Source organism: Engystomops pustulosus, chromosome 5 (assembly GCF_040894005.1).
Source record: "Engystomops pustulosus chromosome 5, aEngPut4.maternal, whole genome shotgun sequence".
In the NCBI taxonomy this organism is placed as follows: Eukaryota; Metazoa; Chordata; class Amphibia; order Anura; family Leptodactylidae; genus Engystomops; species Engystomops pustulosus.
Window position 1 is genome coordinate 23,699,707 of NC_092415.1, and position 27,257 is coordinate 23,726,963.

General features: G+C 41.0%; 1 protein-coding gene across 1 annotated transcript in view; it reads left to right on the plus strand.

Annotated features, from left to right (window-relative positions):
* ANGPT1 (angiopoietin 1) overlaps positions 1–24,484 on the plus strand; it is a 217,551-nt gene extending 193,067 nt beyond the window's left edge. Inside the window, exons 8-9 of the mRNA XM_072151330.1 lie at positions 15,865–15,995; positions 23,150–24,484. Coding sequence (XP_072007431.1) covers positions 15,865–15,995; positions 23,150–23,310 — 292 coding nt within the window. The 3' untranslated portion in view covers positions 23,311–24,484. The remainder of the gene's footprint in view (positions 1–15,864; positions 15,996–23,149) is intronic.
* Positions 24,485–27,257: the final 2,773 nt, after the last annotated feature.

Below are 27,257 nucleotides of genomic sequence, written 5' to 3' on the forward strand. Positions count from 1 at the left end.
ACCAATCAGAGCTCAGCTTTCATTTTCCCCCAGCTGTTTATAAAATTAAAGCTGAGCTCTGATTGCTTTCCATGGACAACTAAAATAGTTTTACCGCAGAAACTTGATGATAAATCTCCCCAATTGTGTTTTATATCCATCTCATGGACCTCATAATCTCTCATCTTTGATCTGTCTCTTCTTTCTTTTTCTATGTGTCAGATACTAGCACAATGTTCAGAAGTTAAATAAAAGTGTAGATAAACCCTGGACCCTGATAATCAAAGCACACTGTCAACACAAAGCATCTCACAGCACAGGGGAATCATGAACTTTCTTTCATAGCCATACCCCTCTAAGGATTCTAGATCCTAATGCAGTTGTCAATCATCTTCAGTTCCAGCCTTCTCATGTCCCTTATGTGTACAGTCATATTATAATTCTTGACAATTAAGAAATTGGAGAAATTGTGAAATATTGAGGGGTAATGTATCATAAATGTATTGCCTCACAATGTACCTAAGGAGAGTCAGACACTAAGGAGACTATTTCTGGACATTATATCACTTTTATTTTTGCCAGTTGTCTTAGAGCTGGTGGTTGGAGACAAGCTGATATGAGGTCTCCCATACACTGCACTTATAAAGTAAAGTAGATTCTGCTCCATAATCTCCTTTACTAGAGGCGAAATCGAACAAAAAAGTGCTCATCGGCGGAGTAGGCTCTCCAAATAAGTTTGGGCTCATCCTCTAATGTAGGCGGAGGTTGCTGCTGTGAGGCTGTTCATAAGCCTGGATTACAGCCATAAGAGTAGGATTTGGGTGCTAGGCAGGACAAATCAAGGAGCCACCTTATACCAGGTGAAAAAGGTCTTGTCTTAGCCCCCGAAATCTGCTGTGGTTTTTTTTACGACAAAGAAAAATAAAGAACTCCATTTATACACATGTACTTTCAGACCTTTCATTTAGAAGCATTAGCAGGGTCACCTAGGACAGTGGTCCCCAACCATTATTTCCCAATACAAGTTGAATACATGTTAAAAGGAATCGGCAATGGGTTACGGTTGTGGGTAGGGGGTGGGGGGGTTGCAGTCTCCTGAGGTGCCGAAAGCAATATTGGCTGATAACTAAATGAGTAATGTAGTTGTTTGGCTCTGATGCTCCTCCTCCTCATACCTCCTATTTCCCACTTTAGGATTGGCCACAGAGAGGAGGTGTGGTGGAGGAGCCTAGTGGTGGCATTTCTGCTGTGAACACTGATATAGCACATTATATACACATACAAATCTGAATTATTATGAATAAAGCACATTGGAAGAGATACATTACTTACTATTATCTGCAGCAGTCTCAGTCGATCTCAGATTTTTTATAGTTTTTTTTCTTCTTGATTTTTATTGACCAATTAGGTTCTTCTGTTTGGTCTAATCAAACTAAATAACCTAAGTATGGGGCCAAATTATTAATATTTTCATAGGGTCAAATTATCATTATTTTTTTTCACACTGGGTTGCTTAGTTTACTCCTGCTGCAGAAATATGTTTCATGGCTTTCACTTTTCCTAGAAACTTGCAGGAATTGTGACGGATCAGGATTTGTTGTTTGCTTGCAGGATTGTACATTTTTTGTCTTTTCTCTGTTTTCTTTACAAAAATTGTAGAATTTTAGTCTATTTTTGACTAAAATAAACTTAATACAAAACAAAGATCCAGAGCTGCCGTGATTTGTAGCTGACCTCCTTGTATTCAGGAGGAAAATTCGAGAAAACTTTTTGGGTTAATGGCCATTATCTAGAAGGCGCGTGACCAGACAAGCCTATGATGTGATGTAATTGGAGCATTAACACGTCGGGAGGGAAGGGGGTGGTATAATACATCTTTTATGTTGCTGTATATTTACATATTTTACATGATGGATTCCTTCGAGGACGCCCAGATGTATGTATCATTTGGAAGGGACCAGGTTCAAGGATGGTTTTTTGGCAAATTTGTAATCTCCATGTCACAAGAAGGGGCCTCCCGGTGTGATTACCTCTGTGTTACTGAGACTTTGTTGCAGCCAGCTGGCATCTATCATTTTTAGGAGTTCAAGTAAGCACGGACTGTGAACTGATAATGAATCCCCGGTACAGTAACCGCTCCTCAGCCGTGACCCCCGACTAATTAATTCCATTAATGAAACATTGCATTCTATTGTGTTCCTTCCATCAGCCATGTCTAAATTATCCGCAGCCCAATACATTCTGGAAACAAAGAAAACAAAACATCCATGGCTCCAATTATAGTACTATACGGCTTACACAAAATATTTTTTATTTTACATCCAAATTTTTGGAAATTTCAATTAAAAATGTTAAAATTTAGAGAAAAAAAGAAACAAAAAATTATACTACAGATTTTTTTATTTTTCTTTTTGCATGTGATGTAGACATTGTGGCTACTGCAGAATTGAAAACAACTCCATCTGAGGAAGTATCTTGTGTTTTATATACTTTTAATTAACAGGACATGTCAAGAGGAACCATAAACGAGGAGTAATTACTTTGACGTCTAATTAGGCTCTAAATATAAAGGCAAAGTTTTATCTATGATTAAAGGGGCATTTTATGTATTCTGGAAGTATGGAAACAAATGAGAATTAAAAGAATGATGTAAGAGACATATTATAGCAATGGATTAAGGGTTAGTAGGAAATTACAACAAAGACTTTTTTGTTTTTAGAGACTTAATTTATGTATAAATGTTGTTTTTAAATCTTGTTATTTGCATATCAAAATTTGTTAAATTATTTTAAAAGAACATCAAAATCCATCCTGATAAACCTGGGACATTACTCATAGATCCAGGCACCGGGACTGTGGTAATCTTCTTATATATGTTACCCATGGCCTCCTGCCTTCTAAAATCAACTTTTAAAATTATGCTAATAAACCAGAAGGGCTCTGAGGGGACATTACCAAAGCCCCAGTGTGCTGTAAATTCACACTTCTCTCTCCAACTGTGTGAGATTACAGCAGATGAGAACAAGGAGAAGGAAGTGGTGAGGGAGCAGTGGGGAAGAGGAGACAGGGTAACAGCATACAGTATGGAGATACAACATGAAGGGGCTCTGGTAAAACCCCCGGAGTCCTTCTGGCTTATTTGCATAATTGCATAATTAGAAAAAGTTGATATAAGAAGGAAGGAGGCCATGGAGAACAAATATAAGAAGATTACCACAGTGCCGGTGCCTGGATCTATGAGTAAGTGTCCCTGGTTTATCATGATGGGTTTTGCTGGTAGATTTCCTTTGAAGAAAGGTTTGAAGAAGCCTTAAATATAATTCTCATTAAAAAGGGATCCCCTCTTCTGCCAAGGATATGCCATCACTTTGTGTTTAATGGGGGTCAGACCTTGGAGACCCTTAATAAAAAAAAGTGGTCATAATACTGTTTTCCCTACTCAGTGTTGCTCCCTACATCAAGATGTGCTGGGTTGTACATCCCTATACACTTATAAGGAGCTGTGATGCCATAGCTGAAAAAACTATAAAGAGGATACAGTCGATGATTTAATATTACCATCAAAATCATTCTACATATACTGTAGTTTTAATTTGGGATGACCAAGTCCCTCTTGAGAACTTGGTCCACTTCAAAATCTTGAGAACTTGGTGTGGTCAAACTTTTCACTACTGGCTACAGATATTTTTGCATTTTTTCACCTTTTTTCTAAAATATAGGGGATCATTTACTAAGGGGCCGAATCGCTATTTTTCGTCGGGTTTCCCGAATATTGCCGATTTGCGCCGTTTTTCCCTGAATTACTTTGGGTTTTGCGCGCACGCGATCGGATTGTGGCGCATCGGCACCAGCATGCATGCGACTGAAATCGGGGGGTGTGGCCATCGGAAAACCCGATGGAAAAACCGTGGAATTTTTTTTTAAAAATGTGCCACTTGATATGCGCTTACCTGCACCCAGCATAGGATGGTGAACTCCAGCGGACTTCAGCGCAGCAGCGACGCCTGGTGGACATCGGGCGCACTACCTTAGTGAATCGCCAGAAGACCCGAATCCTCGACGGAGAACGTGCCGCTGGATCGCGACAGGACCGGGTAAGTAGATGTGCCCCATAGTGATTCCTTGTGAAATTCATAGTCAACAAATCCCACAACTCTCATATAAGGAGCAGTAGTGGATTATAATATAGGTGGTTTGGGTGGTAGCCTATGGCCCAAGCCTTCTAAGGGGCCCATGGCCACCCAAACCACCCACCAAATTTAATAGTGAGAAGGACCTTCACCCATGAAATCCTCCTACATCTGTTCCTCCTCTCTATCCACATGTACACAAGAGATAGATTTCAGGACCTTCAAAGGTCCTCCAAAGGACCTGAAACCGTCATATTAAAGCAGGCAGGAGGGACGCATCCTCCATTCCCCAAGAAGCTGATTCTAGTACCATATGTAGGAAGTGATTCCAGACTTGTAGGGGCTAAAATGCTTATACAGCCCAGGGCCCCTGGCAGTGGTAATCTGCACCTTATCAGGCGGCAATGTAGACATTAGATGGTTGGCCAGACCCTGCACAGTCAACAGATTTGGACAACAATGACCTAGCGTGGAGAAGCAGAGGTACTTAGAGGCAATAGCGTCCATGATGAAGGCAGCACACACAACACTCAAGTTCGGTAATGCAGAAACACAGGCTCTGCATGTCCCAATATGCAGATTCCAGATCATTTATCCAGATGAACCATCATAAATCCTTATTGAGTCTTTAGTTAAATGCATCCTTGTTAGAAAAATAAAGAAGTAAAAAAAAGATGAAAATGTGATGGGGGAGGGGGGCAAGCCCTATAACAACAGGCCTCACATAGCCTACAGCACTTTGCACAGCAGTTTTGCTTTTCAACAGTTCATTTGTGTTGTTGTCAGGTTGATTGTCCGCAGTGTTTGTTTTTCCTTGTACCCATAGATTTACAATCAATTAATTGCAAGCATCTGTGCACTCGGCAATCACTGCAATTGGCCAGATAATTGACTTGCATGGGATCGGTTATATGCTGAGAACACATCCCCAGAGTCTTTCTGTACACTAGAAAACATTGATCTTGATTTATCAAAAAAACTGGAAGCAGCCATGTTCTAACTTGGTGAATTCAACAGCCCTACAGCTTCCTTCTCCTCGGCTCCATGAACATGGCAGTACAAGGGTCTCATACACCATGGGGCTGCCATTCAGTTTTCTGGGCCCTCTCTATACCTTACATTTTATGTAGAACATTGCAGATGGTTTTTAAATTATTATAATACCAGCCATAGCACCGCTCCAAATTTAGTTATCTAAGAGGTTGTGCCAACTTCAATTGTTATCCCCTATCCCAGCAGTCGGACCTCCACTGATCACAAGAATGGATGCCACAACAGCCATGAGAATAATGCTTCTCATTAACTGAATGAAGCATTGTCATACCGCTCAGCTTTAAGGGGCCACACTAGTTACCAGAACCCAAAATTCCCCAAAAACCACAGTGCAGCACAAATGCCACCCTAGAAGCCACTACTTCATAATACTACATTTGTACAATAACTACCACATTATAATAAAAATGGAGCCCCCCCCCCCATAGAGCAGACCTGTAATACTAGAGACCTGAGGGCACTCATGTACTATTGGAGACCCTGTAGAGCAGACCTATAATACTGGAGACCCCCAGAGCAGACTTGTAATACTGGAGACCCCAGAGCACGCATATAATATTGGAGACCCCTCAGAGCAGACCTATAATACTGGAGACCCCCAGAGCAGCCTTAAAATACAGTAGATACCTAGAGTAGACCTGTAATACTGGAGACCCCAGATCACTCAAATAATACTGGAGACCCCAGAGCATTCATATAATACTGGAGGCCCCACAGAGCAGACCTATAATACTGGGGACCCTGCAGAGCAAACATATAATACAGTAGATCCCCAGAGTAGGCTTGTTATACTGGAGACCCCAGATCACTCAAATAATACTGGAGGCCCCTCAGAGCAGACATATAATACAGTAGATCCCCAGAGCAGACTTATAATACTGGATACCCCAGATCACTAAAATAATACTGGAGACCCCAGAGCATTCATATAATACTGGAAACCCCTCAGAGCAGACATATACTACAGTAGATCCCCAGAGCAGACCTATAATACAGTAGATCCCCAGAGTAGGACTGTAATACTGGAAACCATAGAGCATTCATATAATACTGGAGTCCCTCCAGAGCAGACCTATAATACTGGAGACCCCCAGAGCAGACTTATAATACAGTAGATCCCCAGACTAGACTTGTAATACTGGAGACCCCTGATCACTTAAATAATACTGGAGTCCCTCCAGACCATTCATATAATACTGGAGCCCCCAAGAATAGGCACTAATACTGGAGACCCCCCAGATCTAGGACCCAGAGTAGGAGAGGAGCAGCATGGTAAGTACAAAACACCAGAAATGTCCTCACAGATTGGTTACTCTTATGTTTCGGACACTGCACTACCCTAGGTCCCAACACCAGCACATACAGCCAGCAACAGAAGCCCAATCAGATCAGGAGATACCGGGAGCACTTGTCTCACATGCTCACCGCCACCCAGCCTCCCACTCATTGGTCTCTGAGGAATAAGCGTGTGGGTCACAACCCAAGGCTCTGGTTGTGAAAACCTGCACTACAAGAACAAAAGCAATATGCAGTTTGCCCTCGTTGACAATGTAATCAATATGCTGCATGCTCTCCATGAGAGACTGTTCGCAATACAATGTATACTCTATGATAGAGACTGTTTCATTGTAGGAAGTAACCATCAAGCTCTCTGTCTCTCAGGAGGTTCTGCAACCGTAAAGTCTTATATTCCTTCATATATGTAACTTCCATTCACCAGGCCTTGCCATGTAGCCCACACTCTTGGTTCTTCTTGTAGAGTAAAGACGTTGAAAGTTACATCCGCGTCTATGCTTTATCATTGTGTTATCCTCAAATGGAACCCCATAATCACTGTTATACTATGTTTAGTATGTGACAATGGTCATTGCTCTGGTTGTCCCCGTCACCGCAGCACCACACAGTAGACAGTCCATATCTACCATTGTACTTATCATGTTGTGTAAATGCTATATGTATTTTTTCTAAAGGAGACGGGAAGTCTCCCCATGAAGTGTCAGTGGAGCGCTGGACATATCTGTGGTGACTGGAAACGCGTTGAGGTTACGCAGGATTGTTGTTGTATGTATCACTTTCTGTGCATTTATAAATATTCCAGGGAAGAATAATTGCTTCATAATTTTTTTTCTCCTATGTTGACAGCGATTCTTTAAGTGGAAAAGTAAGATTTGGTTCAATTGAAAATGTTCTCGAACCACAAAACTTGGGAAAGAGTTAGACAAATATCTTTATTTTTATTAGACATTTTTTTTTTAATTTCAATTTCTCTGTCCGTGATGATTTATGGACTTGGACTTTTTTACGCTTTAAACAAAAGTGAAAAGTCAGACGTTGTAAAAGTGTTTTACTTTCCTTCAGGAACATGCGAGTGACGGCTCTCTCTGCTCTACAATACACATCTGATATATTAACATAACCCCGGCTAACATTAAGATGCCGATCTCATGCCGAAAGATACGCGGAATGGAGATTTCAATTTCAGATTCACGAATGTAAAGAATCATTTGTCTTTATTTATTGCTCTTATAATATATGGGCTGAAACCAAGGGAGATGGTTCACTGGAGACTTCTGGATCACTTTGGGGATAAATATGTAATTGATAGATAGAACGACAGAGCGAAAGACAGATAAAAATAGATAGATAAACCTTAAAAAGAAGCAACACTCCAAAAAGTATCCAAAATAGTGTGGGTTACTTTATTCCATCTGCAATTGGTATACCTGGAAAGATAGATAGATAGATAGATAGATAGATAGATATGAGATAGATAGATAGATAGATAGATAGATAGATACATACATACATACATACATACATAGATAGATACATAGGGCCACATTTATCACTCGTTTTTTCTGTTGTTTTTGCGCCTTTTCATTCAGGCGCACCGTTTTTGCGCCATTTTTGCAATTAAACGCCAAACTAGCCGCGCAGCAAAAATAACCACCTTTCCCTCATCTATCTTACCAATCCAGATGTTTTGCTGCGCCTAATGATTATTCATCACTTGCAACGTTTTCATTTAGGCGCAAAAACGGGCGCAAAAACACTCCAGCCCGAAGGTGGCGTTATCTGAGAAGAAAGCACTGAGCCCCTTTGCAGAAGAGCTCATTTCTAGCAGCAGAGCTCAGAAAGACACTGGAACATATAATAGATACATTATATACACTGCAGACAGAAGCTGCAGACTCTATTTACGGTTCATCACCTTTTATTTACAAAATATTCTGCAAAACCCTGAGCTCACAGCAAGAGAGAAAAGAACTTTGCAGAAGTTTGCAGAATGTTGCAGATACTACATACAAGTGTCCCCCATGTAATTCTGCACAGTGTCTGAGGGGGATATTGTGCAGAATTACAGGGGTGCAGCAGGAGACCAGCACTGGGGGATCCCCTCCAGGAGAAGCCACTGCTGAGGAGGTCACTGGGTGCTGGGTCTCGCACACCTGGGTGCTGCTGTGAGTGTTATCTTCATTCTGGGCTGTGGGAGAAGCAGAGAGGAGCTTGTAGCAGGATCACATGTATCTGCCTGAATCTAACATTACACCGATACTGCGCCTAAACTGTTTTAAAGTAAAGTGATTAATAAGAGGCAGAAAATATACTTATCACAGATGGTTGTAGCTTGTGATAATTCTGGCAAAACAGTGCGCCCGAATTTAGGCGCAACTATTACACTTAGGCGCACAAAAATGATAAATGTGGCCCATAGATGCATAGATATCCTCATGGTAAAAATTTAAGCAGCACTCCAGGTCCAAAAGCACAGGTGAGGGTCTCAAGCCTTGACAAAGGTGCACACTGTACCGAAATGTTCTCTGTCTGTGAATAAACCTCACCCTCACCTGTGCTTTTGGACCTGGAGTGCTGCTTAATTTTTTACAATGAGGATGACTATCAAGCCCATTTTTACCTGGACCTTCACCCAATTCATCCAGTCGTGAATGTCCACTTCAATAGACTCCAATCCCCTACTTATATGAGGCCCACTAGACCGTATGAACAAGCCAATGGGTACACGCCTGGATGTCAGATCCCCGTCTATTAAACGTTGATGAATTATTACATTTTTTCCCCCAGAACACAATAATAAATGTTAAAGGCATGTAAGCCGTGTGTAAAACAACATATAGATTTTTGCAGCCTACAAAGCCGCATCTGTCATGTAAGACCTGTCCTAACCTTGTACTTTTCTGCCGCTCTCCCACTTGAAGTGTCCAACGTGCCAAGAGAAAGAACTGACGTAAGACGTGTCAGTAAATCCTATACGTCTCCTTACACCATTCATCATCTTAAGAGCCTCTCTCCGTACGCTCTTACATGTGGTCGTCCGCGTTTATGTAAATGACTACATCTGAAATTATTTTGCTCGAAATTTTTGATTATATTGCATCTGGCCGTATCCATGAGAAAATATTCGGCCAAATCCCCCATATTTGTTAGATGGATTGTGGTGATTATATGTATATGGGGGCAGCCTGACAGGTGATATAGAGGAGGAAAAGTTATCGGCACATTGGATTTCAGTAAACATGACTCTGTGTTCCCAAGTAGATAAGAGGCTGCCAGAGGGTTTGGCAACTGAACTGCTCATCCCTATGTCTCCCCTTCAGCATGTTTATGGGAGACCCAGAGTAGAGGATGGGGCCCATAACACAACAGCAGTTTTACTGTAGATACTTTTTTTATATTGTTCCAGTTATAGCCGGCCATATTTACCGGCAAATTGTTTCATCACCCGATCACACAGTCTGGATAAAAGTAGGGACAGAATATTCCCTGTTCTTTCCATTTACTCTCCTACTCTTACCCTAACATAGTAAGAAATCAAAAGTTAGCCGATCAATTTTGTAAATTTTGATCATTCAAGATAACCAATGGCGGACTACCAGAAAATTCGTCCAATAATGAAATGACTCTAAGATCGGTACAGCTACACTCCTTTTCCAAGACATGTGCTAACCCTAAGCAACCATTAAGCCAAAAAGACCAAAAAAATTTGTAATAATTCCAGAATTGGATTAATTTTTTCTTTATTGATTTCCATTACTTTAAAAAATAAAATTAAAACTGAAGATAAACTAGATTTTTTTATTTTTAGATGTAGTTTTTTTTAATTCACTTTTTTACATCTATTAATTGCCTGAAGTCCATTGGTAAAACAAACAGATGGAAGCCCCCTTAAAGGCGGCCGCGCTATTAGCTGCACAATAATGAAAGGAGCTGCTTCTTCTCCTCCTGACGGCGGCTGATTTGTGAATTATTTTGTCTGCTCTCATGAATTGCTGATTATTTTTTTTTTACTCCGTAAAGTCTTCATGTCGTTAGTAAAACGTCTCGGCCGCGGTCTGAATGGTGTCACAGCCTGTGTCAGTAAAAATAAATGGAGGGCTGGACATGAAAGGCCATGAAGCACTAATGTCCTACCACTGCTACCAGTCCATAAGATTCTATAAACATTTGGGATTGTCTGGCGGTGTAATAATACCGCACGCGTGATTAGTGCGACTACAGCTGCTCCTTACTCATGTCAAAACACAGCGTGGTAATGATCAACTCCAATCTCCGCTAATAGCCAGTGTCAGCACTCCCGCTCTTTACCTACCATCTCTCACCACTTACTACATTGTGTCTTACAAACGAGCTTCATGTCCTACAAGTGGGGGGGGGGAGGGGATAGCACAGGGATTGCGGCTTTATCAGGACCGGAAAACAGAGCACAAGCCCAGATAGATCTCCTCCTTTATGTAAATGATGGATATCAGATCAGATATAGAAAGATACTAGAAAGATAGATAAATAGGAATTATGAAATAGATAGAAGGATGGATAACTAACAGATATGAAAAAAAAATATATATATAGTTAGATACATATGAGATGAATACATATCAAAAGATAATAGAAGAGGGGGATTCATAACGGTTGGTAAACCTGAATACTGAATGAAATTTTTGATTTAGTTGCAATTCCCAGAACAAAGTGACTATCCTGCCCTCTACACTGATTGACAGAGATGAGGCAGTGCCGGGCTGTGCAGTATGCGCTATGTATAGCCTGCAGTAGGTTAAGGCTATAGCACAGTTTTACACCAAACATGACCAGAATAATTGCCAGTATTTATACTTTATAGGTATACTCTACATTTAACTTTTCCCTCAGGATCAGTACACATTCAGTACAAGGTATGGGTAGAGATTGTACTGCTCCCTCTGGATCAGTATATATACAGTACAGGGTATGGGTAGGTATGGGTATAGCTTGTACTGCTCCCTCTGGATTAGTATATATACAGTACAGCGTATGGGTAGATATGGGTAGAGCTTGTACTGCTCCCTCTAGATCAGTATATATACAGCACAGGGTATGGGTAGATATGGGTAGACCTTGTACTACTCCTTCTGGATCAGTATATATACAGTACATGGTATGAGTAGACATGGGTAGATCTTGTACTGGTCCCTCTAGATCAGTATATATACAGTACAGGGTATGGGTAGATATGGGTAGAGCATGTACTGCTCCCTCTAGATCAGTATATATACAGTACAGGGTATGGGTAGATATGGGTAGAGCATGTACTGCTCCCTCTAGATCAGTATATATACAGTACAGGGTATGGGTAGATATGGGTAGAGCTTGTACTGCTCCCTCTAGATCAGTATATATACAGTACAGGGTATGGGTAGATATGGGTAGAGCTTGTACTGCTCCCTATAGATCATAAATATACAGTACAGGGTATGGGTAGATATGGGTAGAGCTTGTACTGCTCCCTCTAGATCAGTATATATACAGTACAAGGTATGGGTAGATATGGGTAGAGCATGTACTGCTCCCTCTAGATCAGTATTTATACAGTACAGGGTATGGGTAGATATGGGTAGAGCTTGTACTGCTCCCTCTAGATCAGTATATATACAGTACAGGGTATGGGTAGATATGGGTAGAGCTTGTACTGCTCCCTCTAGAACAGTATTTATACAGTACAGGGTATCGGTAGATATGGGTAGAGCTTGTACTGGTCCATCTAGAACAGTATATATACAGTACAGGGTATGGGTAGATATGGGTAGACCTTGTACTGCTCCCTATAGATCATAAATATACAGTACAGGGTATGGGTAGATATGGGTAGAGCTTGTACTGCTCCCTCTAGATCAGTATTTATACAGCACAGGGTATGGGTAGATATGGGTAGAGCTTGTACTGCTTCCTATAGATCATAAATATACAGTACAGGGTATGGGTAGATATGGGTAGAGCGTGTACTGCTCCCTCTAGATCAGTATTTATACAGCACAGGGTATGGGTAGATATGGGTAGACCTTGTACTAATCCTTCTGGATCAGTATTTATGCAGTACAGGGTATGGGTAGATATGGGTAGAGCTTGTACTGCTCCCTATAGATCATAAATATATAGTACAGGGTATGGGTAGATATGGGTAGAGCTTGTACTGCTCCCTCTAGATCAGTATTTATACAGCACAGGGTATGGGTAGATATGGGTAGACCTTGTACTAATCATTCTGGATCAGTATTTATGCAGTACAGGGTATGGGTAGATATGGGTAGAGCTTGTACTGCTCCCTATAGATCATAAATATACAGTACATGTTATGGGTAGATATGGGTAGAGCTTGTACTGCTCCCTCTAGATCAGTATATATACAGTACAGGGTATGGGTAGATATGGGTAGAGCTTGTACTGCTCCCTCTGCTATGTGGGTCCAGTATAGTAACAGCTAGTAGAATATTCTCTCATATGATCTGTATTATCCCTGGTACATGCTGAGGGCGGATGCTGCTGGTTTTAGCCTCTCTGCAACAGATTTTTCATGTACCCTTCATTCAGCGCCATGAAAATTGTTTGTTTTGTCTTAAGTGAAAAATGAGAGTTGTTAAACTCCGAATACACAACATGCTCAGTGAGAAGAACATTACTCGTCACCTTGTATCGTTACACAATCCGCAAGATCAACATACAGCAGGAAACGTATGGATTAGTGAGAGACACCGAGAACGGCTGCTAGAGAGTGAGCTCCGTGCTCGAAACTTAAAATCATCATCTTCATTATTATTATTATTATTATTATTATTATTATTATTATTATAATTAATCCATATAAATATCTTTTTATTTTTACTTATATTTGTATTTTGTTATTTTTTTTTATTATTTTTGTGTTTTATTTAGTAGATGTTTTACTATCTATGACTATTATTCCTTTAGTTAAATTGTGCAACCATTCCCAAACTGTTTCCTACGCCTGGTGGGGACTGGAGTGTTTTTACATATTTTTTGTGACTTTGCAGGCACAAACCATTGATAAATCATGTGCCAACATCTGCCTGCAGGCGCAGATCAAAGATAAATTTGGTATGAACCATAAAACCAGTGCACGAGTTTCTGAGAGGTCACAAAATAGGCGCTAATACAAATGCAAAAAGGAAAAAAAAAGTGCAAATAAAATGATAAATCTGCCCCCATATATTAATCATTTTCAATAAAGTAATTTACAATATTGGGGCACATTTATCATATCTATGGGGTACACTCAGGGGGACATTTATCATAATTTTTGGGTGATTCCTGGTGTTTTTTTGTGCAGTTTATTGTGCAATTAAAGGGGTATTGCCACGAAGACAAGTTTCTTAAATGTACTAAGGATAACAAAATAACACATTCTCTAATTCACTGTTAACAAAAATACAGCATTTCACAGATATAATTCCAACCTGTCTCTATCAGTCCCGGTGTACACATTTTTGGTTGCCCCTAGACCCGACCCTGGATCTTCTGAGTTTTGGGTCTGCAGACATCTTGTTCTGTCTGACGCTGCACTGAGCTGCCGGCAAACAACAACACATCCTGTGAAGAGTAAAGCTACAGACAGATAACATCATTATCCAAGGGAGGGGGAGGGAGGTATATAGCAGAACTGTGTGTGTTATAGGTGAGTTAGCAGAGCTGAGAGTGTCAATGGGGCTCATTTACTTACCCGGTCCTGTCGCGATCCAGCGGCGCGTTCTCCAACGAGGATTCAGGCCTTCCGGCGATTCACTAAGCTCATGCGTCCAACTTCCTGCAGGTGTCACTGCTGCGCCGAGGTCCGCCGGAGTTCACCATCTTTTTCCTGGTGCATGTGAGTGCTTGATTTTGTGACACACTTCGTTTTATAAATTCTGTGTTTCTTCCGCATCCATCGGGTTTACCGACGGCCACGCCCCCCCGATTTCTGTTGTGTGAAAGCCGGCTCCAAAATCCGATCGCTTGCGACAAAATCCTGGCGGAATTCGTCGTAAAATGGAAAAAGTCGGGAAACCCGACGAAAGTGCGGCCACGAAGCCCTTAGTAAATGTGACCCATTGGGGGTCATTTACTAAGGGCCCGATTCGCGTTTTCCCGACGTGTTACCCGAATATTTCCGATTTGCGCCGCTTGTACATGAATTGCCCCGGGTTTTTGGCGCACGCGATCGGATTGTGGCGCATCGGGGCCGGCATGCGCGCGACAGAAATCGGGGGGGCGTGGCCGAACGAAAACCCGACGTATTCGGAAAAACCGCCGCATTTAAAAACCGAAAATGTGTCGCTTGGGGAGCGCTCACCTTCACCTTCTATGGGATGGTGCATTCCGGGGCGTTAAGATTATTTTCGGCGCTGCAGCGCCACCTGGTGGACGGCGGAGGAACTACCATCTTAAATCCCAGCCGGACCCGAATCCTGTGCAGAGAACGCGCCGCTGGATCGCGAATGGGCCGGGTAAGTAAATGTGCCCCATTATGTCTAATATGCATGTCATGGATCTCATCTTCTCATCTCTGATCTGTCTCATCTCTCTTTTTCTATGTCTCTATGTAGAATGTCCAGAAGCTAAATAAAAGTGTATATAAACCCTGTACCCTTATACTCTAAGCACATTGTCAGCACACAGCATCTCATAGCACAGAGGAATTATGAAGTGTCTGTTGGAGAGTCCCCGCTCACACTCTGGAATCTTACACTGACCATCACTGAGTGATAGGAGCTAAAACAGCAATAAAACTGAGTAACATTGTAAAGTAAGGGGTTTAAAATTTATTGTGTAAACATCACTAAGAGATTAAGATTTGAGAATTTCTTTCATGGGCAAATCCCTTTAATAGATTTGAGTGCAAGCTAAAGTCCGGCACTTAGTGGTTTTTGGTGTCTGCACCTTATTTGACATAGTGAATGGATACATGCTACAGATATTTACACTGCATTTTGCGGCAAATTAGGCGCAAAATTAAACAAAACAACAACTAAAATAAATATCAAGACAGGAAAAGCAACGAACCAAGCGCAAAACAATGCAAACCAGAGACACAGCAGGATTAATGTCCCCCATAGAGCCACCATATGGTGGTGCACCCGCCCTCCGGCCTCCTTATAAATCCCCCCATTAGGTATAAAATCGGCTATTTAATATTTCTACAATACTACAATAAAATCCACATTTTGGGTTAAGACAATCAAGAACTAAATGACAAAGTCCTTTGAGCTTTCTTTGGTGATTCTTATGTACGGTATTATTTATACGGAGTTCTTGCTGTACTGCCAGGTTTATATCCATTATGTCCATTTATTTTACCAGGAGCTTTAATTGGACTAAAAATCCATTATCCTCCAATTATTCAGCAACGATTTATCTTTTATCCTCCGCTCTGTTCTAGATTATACTTGAAAGGTCACAGCGGAACTGCAGGAAAACAAAGCAGCCTGATCCTACATGGGGCGGATTTCAGTACAAAGGACGCGGATAACGACAACTGTATGTGCAAGTGTGCGCTCATGCTAACCGGAGGTGAGTGGAGGGAGAGAACGGGCATTACTTCCATTTATCACATATTTATCACATTTGCCTCCACTGCTGTTTTTGAGTAATAGAAACAGCTCCCTACTGTGAGCTGGTGATAGCACACTGTCTGGGACATGCATCCTCTGCAGCCCCTGTGCGGCCTCTACTGTGTAGCTTTTCCTGTGCAGTCTCTTTTCTCTTTAGCCTTTTCTCTGCAACCTCTTATCTGCAGACTCACTTCTGCAGCCACTTATCTATAGCCTCTCCTGTGCAGTCTCTCCTCTATAGACTTTCCTCTGCAGCCTCTTCCCTGCACTCTCTCCTTTACATACTCTCCCCTGTAGCCTCTCCTCTGTAGCCTCTCATCTACAGCCTTTCCTCTACAGCCTCTTCTCTGCATTCTCTCTTCTACAGCCTCTTCTCTACAGCCTCTTCTCTACAGCCTCTTCTCTGGAGCCTCTTCTCTACAGCCTCTTCTCTGCAGTCTCTCTTCTACAGCCTCTTCTCTGCAGCCTCTCCTCTACAGCCTCTTCTCTGGAGCCTCTTCTCTACAGCCTCTTCTCTGGAGCCTCTTCTCTACAGCCTCTTCTCTGCAGTCTCTCTTCTACAGCCTCTTCTCTGCAGCCTCTCCTCTGTCGACCTCTTCTCTACAGCCTATTCTCTGCAGCCTCTCCTCTAGAGAATCTCCTCTGTTGCCTCTTCTCTACATCCTCTTCTCTGTAACCTCCTCTCTGTAGCATTTCCTGTGCAGCCTCTCCTCTACATACTCTCCTCTGTAGCCTCTTCTCTGCAGTCTCTCCTCTTCAGCCTCTTCTGGAGGTGTTACTAGAGCCCTTCTGTACTGCAACTTCACTGGCTGTTACACTGCACAGGAGCACTTCCCCCTCTCACTGTGTGCTGAGGCTTCCTCTGCTGCAGTGAAAGTACATCAGGTAGATGGAGGGAATGTGCTGAGGGAGCAGGGGGGAGGTTGAGACAGTGTAACAGCCTGTGAAGCTGCAGAACAGTGCCTGGATCTATAAGTAAGTGCCCCTGGTTTATCATGATGAAGGAATTTCTGTTCATTATGTTTTCCTTTAAGCTAGGGAATCATCTTAGTTACACACGTGAGTATACAGCCAGGACGCGGACGCCTCAATAGGGGCATTGTCCTAATTACTTCCAGTCTATCATAAGGCTATAGGTAAATTATTACTATCTGGTCCTCGGCTGTGTCTACACATAGAAGGTTCTTGTGAGTCGTACAACAGTCCTATTGTTCCCTCGCCTTGTGTTATTATTGGCGGCCGCCATGTGCCAGTAACAGTTCCTCCGTCTTATCTGGGAGAAGGACTTTGAGAAATGTCTTTGGAAGTCGCGGGTAAACATTTACATTATTACTTATTGTGTTATTCATTCCCGGGGATTCGCTTTGAAGAGGAGATTGTCTGGGACTTTATCACAGGAATATGGTCATTTTCAGGGGTTTTGCCTCTGACATGAACTCACTCACTTCCACCACAATCATGTTTTAACTATTTCCGATGGTGAAATCCCCTGGTCCTCAATAGTCCCAAAATCTGACGCACACTTGAGTGTGTATGAGTGACAGACATGAGTTAGAGCAAATATACACAACTTGTAATACAACAGTAACGCTAAGGCCAAGGAGGATGGAAAAGACTAAGGCAACTTCCACTGAAGACGACACTAATATTTTTGGTGAATATGAGGACACTGGGGCAGATTTACTTACCCGGTCCATTCGCGATCCAGCGCCGCGTTCTCTGCGCTGGACTCGGGCCGGGATTTATTAAGGTAGTTCCTCCGCCGTCCACCAGGTGGCGCTGCTGTGCTGAAAAGCATCGGAACGTGCTGGAGTTCACCGACTCGGGATGAGTGAAGGTAAGTGCAAGCTCCGCGACAGATTTTTTGTTTTAAATGCGCCGGTTTTTCCGAATCCGTCGGGTTTTCGTTCGGGCCACACCCCCCGATTTCCGCCGCGTGCATGCCAGCGCCGATGCGCCACAATCCGATCGCGTGCGCCAAAATCCCGGGGCAATTCAGGGGAAATCGGCTCAAATCAGAAATCTTCGGGTAACACGTCGGGAAAACGCGAATCGGGCCCTTAGTAAATGACCCCCAATGTATCAACGCTCATTAATATTACTCTATATATTATATATCATATTTTATAATGATGGACAGGCAGTTCCCAGGTTACATACAAGATAGGTTCCATAGGTTTGTTCTTAAGTTGAATTTGTATGTAAGTCGGAACTGTATATTTAATAATTGTAGCCCCAGCCAGAATTTTTTTTGTCTCTGTAACAATTGGATTTTAAAAATGTTGGATTGTCATAAAAACCAGGAGTAACAATAAAGCTTCATTACAGACACCTGTGATATCTGTTATATCTGTTTATTGTAGCCTAAGGATAAAGTACAGTAAATTACCAATATCCAGAGGGCCATTTTTAACTAGGGGTCATCTGTAAGTCAGGTGTTCTTAAGTAGGGGACCGGCTGTAAAAGCAAAAATTGTTAGTGCATTTGGGTATAAATGCTGATGAACTACAAGTCCCAGATCCTCTGTGACACCTTCTGTGGCTGTCCAATATATCCAATATATCTTTGATACCATGTAGGTGGTACGATTGGTTTACATGTAAATTAGACTTGTAATGTGTCCATATTTTGGTTGTTAGCATACAATATATACAATGTTTAACTTTCAAGGCACACCCTTAACCAAACCCAAACACCACCCTATACTGTGCCTACAAAGTATAATACATCTATATAATGTCTCCCACTAGGGTCCCGATCTGGAGTGTTCAGGTCTGTGCCAAACATTGCGTTTGGGTACTCTATCCTGAACCTGGACTTCAGCCAGGGTGTGTTTAGGTTTGGTTTCAGGTACCCTAACCAATCTTTTGTTGGTGGTTCAACTGAACTCACCAAACCCAAATCTGAACAGATTCACTCATCACTAGTCGCCACATACGGTAGTATAATGTCCCCTTCATATGACACACCACCATGCACAATGCTTTCCATCGCTCCTCACCCTATCCTTTTTCTGTATCCATCTTACAGTAGCATCTGCATTTTTAATGCCCATTTTAATATTCCCCATCTACTTCTCACCCTTCCCAGTTCCCCATTCATCACTGAGGTTCAATGGCGGAGGTTCAGGGACTGTCCACTCAATCCAGGACTATTGGCAGATACAGATTAGTTCTGTTTCTAAAGATAGAAAACTCCGCTGGTGCCCTCTTTTGGAATATGCAGTCCCCTATAATTCCAATGTGAAGTTAGGAGTTGTAGCACAACTAAAGTCCATGGCCATAATTAATAGAGGGGGGAGAAAGTCAAGGCCAAGAGCCTTAGACATCTTTTCCCCAGATGAGGAGACCAGTACTATGAATGATACATTATTGATGGTGGCCTGCTACAGTAGCTCTTCAAAGGACCTAACCCAAACTGACACTTATTTGCAGACAACTTTTTCGGGTTGAGTCTGGGGGATTGTTCGGTATTCATAGAAATACCGAAAATACTTGCATCTTAAGCCTCTTTCCACTTCACTGACGAGGGACTGTTGAGCGGTTATCTGCACATGAGCGTCTGTTTTTGCTTCTATCCTAAGTAATATTCCAACCCCTGGTTAAGGGTTGAGACATTGAAGGGTTAAGACATTGAATTATAGGAAATTAGTCGTTTCTTTTATTTCAAGTGTTGCATGGTTTATAATATCAGGTTTACAAAAGGAGAATCCGCACCCCCCATGCTTACTGGTGGACCTGTATCAGAACCAGCATTTTTCACACTGGTCTTGTTACCCCTTGCCCCGGTGATCGGATACAAGCATCATCATAAATAAGGTGCAGGGTCTAGTAACAATGGACTCGGACAGATAACTGGAGTCAATTTTAGCAAGATTTCACACCACAATCGGGCCACACCTTTTCCAGACCTCTGTGGAAAGTGACAAGGGGGGCAAAATCCTAAGTTTGGCTTAAACTGTTTGCACAAATGTAGGAGAAAAGGGCAATAATACATGCTCCCCACCCCAAGTAGATACCCATCCACATAATGCATCTGTCTATCAACACGAGTGGCCGCAGAAGCAGTAAGGGCTCAATTTAACCCCAAATTTTAACCATTAACGGTGGTACTTTATAATAACAATATTTAAGCATATAATAGTATTGAATATTGTTACTTGCCACCTAAAGTGGACATTTTTGTGAAGGCCTTTGATTCGCATGTCCTGGCCCCTCTCACAGACATGATGTTGTCCATACGTCTTATTCAAAGTACATTGTGGCACCAAGTCCTTCCATGGAAGTCAGAAGAACAATTATATTGTGTAATTCTACAAAAGTGTTTAGATGTTTGATTAGTGAGATGTACGGTGAGGAATAGCACACACTTACCCAATCCCAGACCCACGGAGGAATAACTCTGGGTATTGATGGACGGAGAGCAGACCCGTGTCACAGCTACTTAGACATAGCCTGACGCTCGGCAGAAATCTCTTTGATGTACTAGATGCTAATTCTAAAGATTCAATGTATTCCATCATGTTGCTTACAGTGATGTATTGTGTTATGTTAGCGGCTCAGTACAGATAACAGGACATTATATTAAGCAAACTAAGCATTATAATATGACATCACAGGCCGAGTATAAATATTGTTGGTGTGTACACAGACCCCCACAACACGGACCATGTGTGTCCGGATGTAGACTATTATTTTACATAACGTCACGGATCAAGAAATCCTTTTATCCATTGCAGAAAGAATAAAGGGGAATTGTTAGGCTTCATAGACGTGAAAAGAGGGAGTGTAAGTTAATAAAAAATGAAAAGTAGACCCAGAAACAATACAAATCTTATTTGAGAAAAAATGTATTTAAAAAAAAAATAAAACAATATTTTAAATTGCCCTCATAAAAAATTACGGCAATAACAATGCTCTGATAATAATAATAATAATCTACAGAAAATGTAAAAAAAAAATTAAAAAAAGACATAACATGGTTCATATATTAATGAAAAAAATTATTAAATAATAACAATGGTGATAAACCAGATAAAATGAAAAAGTCATAACATAGTTAATATCATAATTAAAAAAAAAATCTAACAATAATTATCATAATCTATGTACAAATGTAAAAAAGACATAACATATCATTAAAAATTAAATAAATAACGATAATATTATTTTACTTGCTAAATTATTAGAAAAACAAGAAAAAAATTAATGACACATTTTCCTGGCCATCATCCTACATGTTTAAAACTGCTCCTGTTTTCTCCTTCTGACCCTACATAGTCAAGCGATACGTGATCAGTAGAGGAGGTGGTGATGTCTTAATTGGACCTTACAATCAAATGATCACAACCATGGCTTATGGCACCAGAGATAAAGGCAGCCCTACAAAGTGATGAGATGAAGCCAGTTCTCCTGGATTGGTTGTTAAAAGACAGCCGGTTGAAATGGGAAGAAGCCCTTCTTTGTTGCCACACACAACTTGCCCTCTTTCTACACCTCCCTTCATCCTTCCATGTAATATTCTACCTTCATGGTCATGATCCCACACTTTGTGCCATTACACTGCCCTATCATCACAGCAAACCCTGTGTAGTCTTGTATTGCTATATTTATGATGATGAAGGACAACACCAATGTTCAAGCCACCACTCCATAATTGGTTCTGTGCATAATTCAGAGCATTTCCAACACAGGGGGCAAAAACACAGCATGGTATAAAGCCCCCTAAATCTGCACCAAACCAAACTACATTGCCAGATTTGTGATGACGAAGGACACCAGCAATGTTCAAGTCACCACTACATACTTTGTCCTGCCGGGCATTGCCAACATGAGGGGCAAAAACACATCAAGGGTCAAAACCATCTACATCTCCATCTGTGTGGTCCTGTATTGCTAGGGTTGGGTCTCAAATGACGCTGACCACCCCACACAATGTCCAAAACCAGAGCAGGTAGGGAAGGACACAACAAAAGTACTATTAGATGGTAAATAAGAGTCATCAGCCTCTTATATATCTTTACTATGAGAATTTGTAAACTGATGTCTTCCCATTGATGGTGGATTAAGCCGTCCTTTGTCTTGCTGTCAGTCTAGTCACCATTATTGAGCCTCCAAGACATAAAGAAATAAAAGAAAGATGAAAGATGCCAAATAATGTGATATAAATCTTCCTCCATGGACTTCATTGTGAAGTGTTACCTTAGAAGATGTAATCCAAAATGGATTATCCACAAGATCCGTGCTGACATGTCCAAATGATATGAACACAACAGACAGAGCTCGCATACAGTACACACAGGAACCAACTCCCATGGCAGCCGGCCCTTTGTCATTGCCAAGGAGATAAATGATAGTCTTTCAAATTAGACAAACTACTAAGGAGTAAAAGTCCACACAAAGGAGTAGACACTGAGAGTTTGAAACTTGGTCTCTTTGGTTTAGGTAGAAAAGTAGAAAAGAACATTCTCAAGGAAAAGCATTTTTCATCTTTGTCATGAAGGTTGGGAACCGACATTGAGAAACATTGAAAACTTAAAACCTCTTTGTGAAAATATATGGAAAAATGTTTTAGAAAATTTCTTAAGTTTAAATAAAAATAAGTATCAGAGAACCAATTGGTGGTCATGGAGGTGTAAAATAAAAAAAGGCAAATAACCAGTTGTAAGAAGTGAGGCTTCCATGTTCGGTGAAGTAAGCCACCATCATATGTGCAAAATGATTTTTAACAGTGACATCAATATACTAGTACGTGAACATTGAGGTGGGTAATTGGCTGAAGCCATCACAAGAGCCCTAACCACTTTTGTCCAACCAGTGACCCCATCAGTCATCATCATGTGTGAAAATGGTGGTAGTTCTGTTACATGCGGCCACTTAGGCCAGTAATTAGTTGCAATGGTCACCCGAGTCTCATCTCTCTCATTCTAATCACCGGACTCATTGTTCACATTTCCAAGAACAGTAATTTTTCAGCAGTTACATCACCATTTTATCACATGTGACCAATGAGGCCAGTAAGTGTCTAGTAATTGCTTTAAATACTATAAAAATATATTATAAAGTGAATCGGTGGCATGGTGCATTGACTTGAGTTGTCTTCCTCTTCCCTCAGGTTGGTGGTTCGATGCCTGTGGTCCTTCTAATCTTAATGGAATGTATTACACTGCGGGTCAAAACCATGGGAAATTGAACGGCATAAAGTGGCATTACTTCAAAGGTCCAAGTTACTCATTACGGTCAACGACGATGATGATCCGACCTTCAGACTTCTAATTCAGAAGAGCAGGACAATGACCTACAGATTACAATCAGAGGTTTCTCTTCTCAGTTGACTTACTGAAGTAAGATGTGACTTACACCATATCCAGGAGTCCACACGGTTTAGTATGGATTACTGATCTCACGTTGTTGGCAGGACTTCACCACTGGAGGTGCTGGGATTTCAGTAGAAGACTTGAAGCTTGGTTGATCCAATATGGACGTGTTCTTTGTGTTCATCATTATTTTAATTGATTTACCCAAGAACTTGGCGAAAACAATTATGTATTAAGTATATTGCATGGATGGAATTACAGACAATATCATGGATTTAAATACTCAATTATCCAGAGAGAAAAAAGGATGCACATAAGAACATTCTGGATTTTTTACAGTAAAACCTTCTACATATTCAGGACATGTGACTGTATCTAGCAGTTCAATTTAATTTCCAGCTAAAATGTGACTATTTTTCATTTTCTTTCATTTTTTTTTGCCCCGAAACATAACAAAGATGCTAGTGAACCAATGAACAATCTGAAAAGAAGCATCTGACAACTTTGTAATTATTTCTATCATCCTTTGGAAAGGCCCAGGTTACTCAATGTGATATCAAAGCAATATGTTGAAAAATAACACAACTCCTCTACATCTCTCTAGGCTGTAAAACACCTAAAAAAGTATCTTCCCTCATTGATTGTGTAGAACATAAATCATGGAAGGGAAATGGCACCATCTGACAACTTTAACATTTACACTTTGTACTACATAACAACCAAAATTTCTTAATATTTCTATAGTTTACATATATTTTTACATCACAAAATGTAGTTACACGATTTTCTTAGCACAAATATTAAGCTGAAAGAATAATGTCATTGCTCATCACACAGAGGGGCAGTATTATGGTACTGGTAAGGGTTATAATGGCAAAGTAAACTCAACGTAAAAACGTGTTTTATCCTTTAGTGTTTTCATAGCTTTGTTTGCTATTATTAAGCCTTAGTATCCATGTATGAAGTATGGGTGTATGATGTATGATGTATTTTATGCATATTTTAGGTACAGGTGCAAAAAGAGGTGACATTCAAGACCAGCATTTTCTGAAAGTATACATCTTCTAAATGTACTATCAATGAGTTTTTATTTTCAAAATCTACACAATAAATTAAGAAATGTTTTGCTATAAGGGGTGTTATAACTTCAATTGATAATCAGTCTCTAAGTATAATGGGGCATATGTATTATCAAACTTGTGGCTCACCCTTTTCCTTAATTTTTGAGACTTTTTATGATTCTTGTGCTCATTTGCAACTTTTTTTGCGCCTAAACCAGTCTCCCTTAAAAGTTCACCATTGTCTAGTTTTATGCAGTGTTCCATGAGTTATCACTTAAATCCAATTGTGAAAGTTGCAACTTTTTTTTTAAAAAAAGGCACAAAAAAGTTGCCAATTTTTGAGCAAATCTACGGCTTCCCCTGACCAGGCATAGAAATTAGCTGGGGAACTGTTTGCGACTTTTGTAGACTTTTTGCGTCTTTTGTTTTAAAAAGTCTCAAATTCACTACAGACCATGTATCAATAAGGAAAAACCGCTAAGATACATCTGACCAGCAGGAAAGCCAAGAAAAGTGTCAAAAAACAGACGGAAAAAGCCAGATTTATGATACATGTGCCCCAATCTGTAGCAGATTGAAGATAATCCGAAAGGGGGCTGTATCAGCAGTGGTGGACCTGAATAGTCACAGGACTCACCCTGCAATGGTTGAAGGCCACATGATAAAGGAGAGCTACATAACCCAAGACCTCCTTACATTTGATTAAGGTAAGCTTAATATGGCGTTTGATGCCCTACCTGGTAATGCATTGTAGACTCTTCGATAGTTTCTAACTGGACCATCATAGTACTACAGGATCCTCTGGTGGGCCAAGTCGCTAACCCAAAACTGGACTCTAGAGGTCTGGCAGAAGGCAATTGGTGTTGATGGTGACTAAGCCCCAGAAAAATTATATCTGGTAGTTCCAGTAAACCCCAGTGTGACACTGCTGCCCACTGACCCGTATGATGTAAATCTAATACTTTCCTAAGTATCTATAGACATATACCTTAACAACTTACCTGTCTGTACCACTGCGCTTTAAATAGGGCTGATAATTTCATACTGTACTTTTGCACCAGGTCCTACAGGAATAGGTTGCGTCAAGTTTCCCTGAAGAGAAGCTGATGTCTGGCTATTACAGGAGGTCTTGAACCAATTTTTAATGATAATATACAGATGGTATGGAGGGATGTATCATACACTGAGCATAATGCACCAGCATATGATCCGCCCCCTGGCACCCGACATGTCTATGAGGAGTCTCTGCCTCCTTATAGACAGCTTGCGATTGACGAGTGCATCACGAGCCCGGCTCAGTTTAACACCAGGTCCTGCTGTATAACTGCGCTTTACCCTATGACTGAACCTACAGTAGTACAGGCTATAACTAGTGCACAGGACCGGCACCGACCCTTCCCGGCTCAACTGGGCTCTACCAAATCACGGCTTGTTCAGTCTATCATAGCCTATACCACTATAATAACTCACTAGAAGTCATTAAGAATTATTTTGTGGCTTTCTGCAGAAAGCTCTGCTTTTGCCATAATAAATTATGGAATGAGTGATGACGGTATCCTCAGAAGTCAGACTGTATAATCTTCTGGATTAACTGTACTGGCGAGATCAGGGGCTTAGACTTTTTTTATTGGAATGAAAGCAAAACATGACTTATATGGACAGAGAAAGAACGTGATAATGTTATGACTCTATGATTAAAGGGGTATTCTGGTAAAAGCAAGCTATCCCTAATACAATGGGTATGGGATAACTTACTGACTGGGGGGGGGTCCCACCTAAGGGACATAGTATATGGCCGGGAATTGCGACTATTTCAGGACTCCTACAGCAGAAAACTGCTTCACCACCGGGGTTCTTCTGCTCTAGGTTTGACCTTGTTTAGAATAGGCCCATAGTCTGGTCCTAAACAGGCACATGCCATAGGCAGTGAGCAGGTATGCGGCTGTACAGCCTAGCACCACCCCTCCACGCCCAAGGGGGGTGGTCAATTTTGAATTGGGAATTTGAGAAAGTGAATTTTGACAAATTTAGCCAAAAGAATTGTATTTATACTATTACCACTACCACAATACAATAAAAAGATGAATCCTTCAAAAGTAAAAAAAAAATTTATCTAGTTATTAAAATAAAATTCCAACTATTAAAAAGTGAATCGTTCTGAAAAGAAAAACGAGCTAATAAAAAAAAAAGTCTATTTTATAGACACTGCAGGGGATTGCGAAATCGCCCCGGTTCTGTTTCCTGTCTATAATGCAGTGAAAATATTCCACATTTATTTTTCCTGTTATTATTATCCTTTTTAACTTATTATAAACCCTGTTTTCCTGGAATTTTTGGAATTTTCATGTTTATATCACTACGTAATTCATCAGGCAGCCTGGGCCGCGTCCAAAAATACAGATAGAACCAGGTTGTCCACGGAGATGATTTTGTAGAGAATTTATTTCCCATTTTGTATCACGTTTTTACTCAATCCCGGTATATGGCATCACTTGACGAGACGAGAACTTTTGACCTTTGGGGGTCGAATTAGTGAAGGTTTAGCCACTTGAACCAAGAGCTTACATCTTGGATCCTGGTTCTGATTTTATGGTTTATTTCAGATAATGTTTTATTTTTAAAATGTTACATTACTTTTAATTGTATCTCCCATAGTCAGAAGTGTGATCAGCGCTGGCATCCAGCCTTGGCACCGACCTCTATGGCTCCCTAACAAACCATGGTTAATGAGTTCCTAATTTAGCTCTCTTTTTACTGGTTGCCAAAATTGTTACACATTATATCCGCTTTATATGTGCCATGTGTGACTGCCAACCTCTTGTTATTCAGGAATAACCCTGTATGT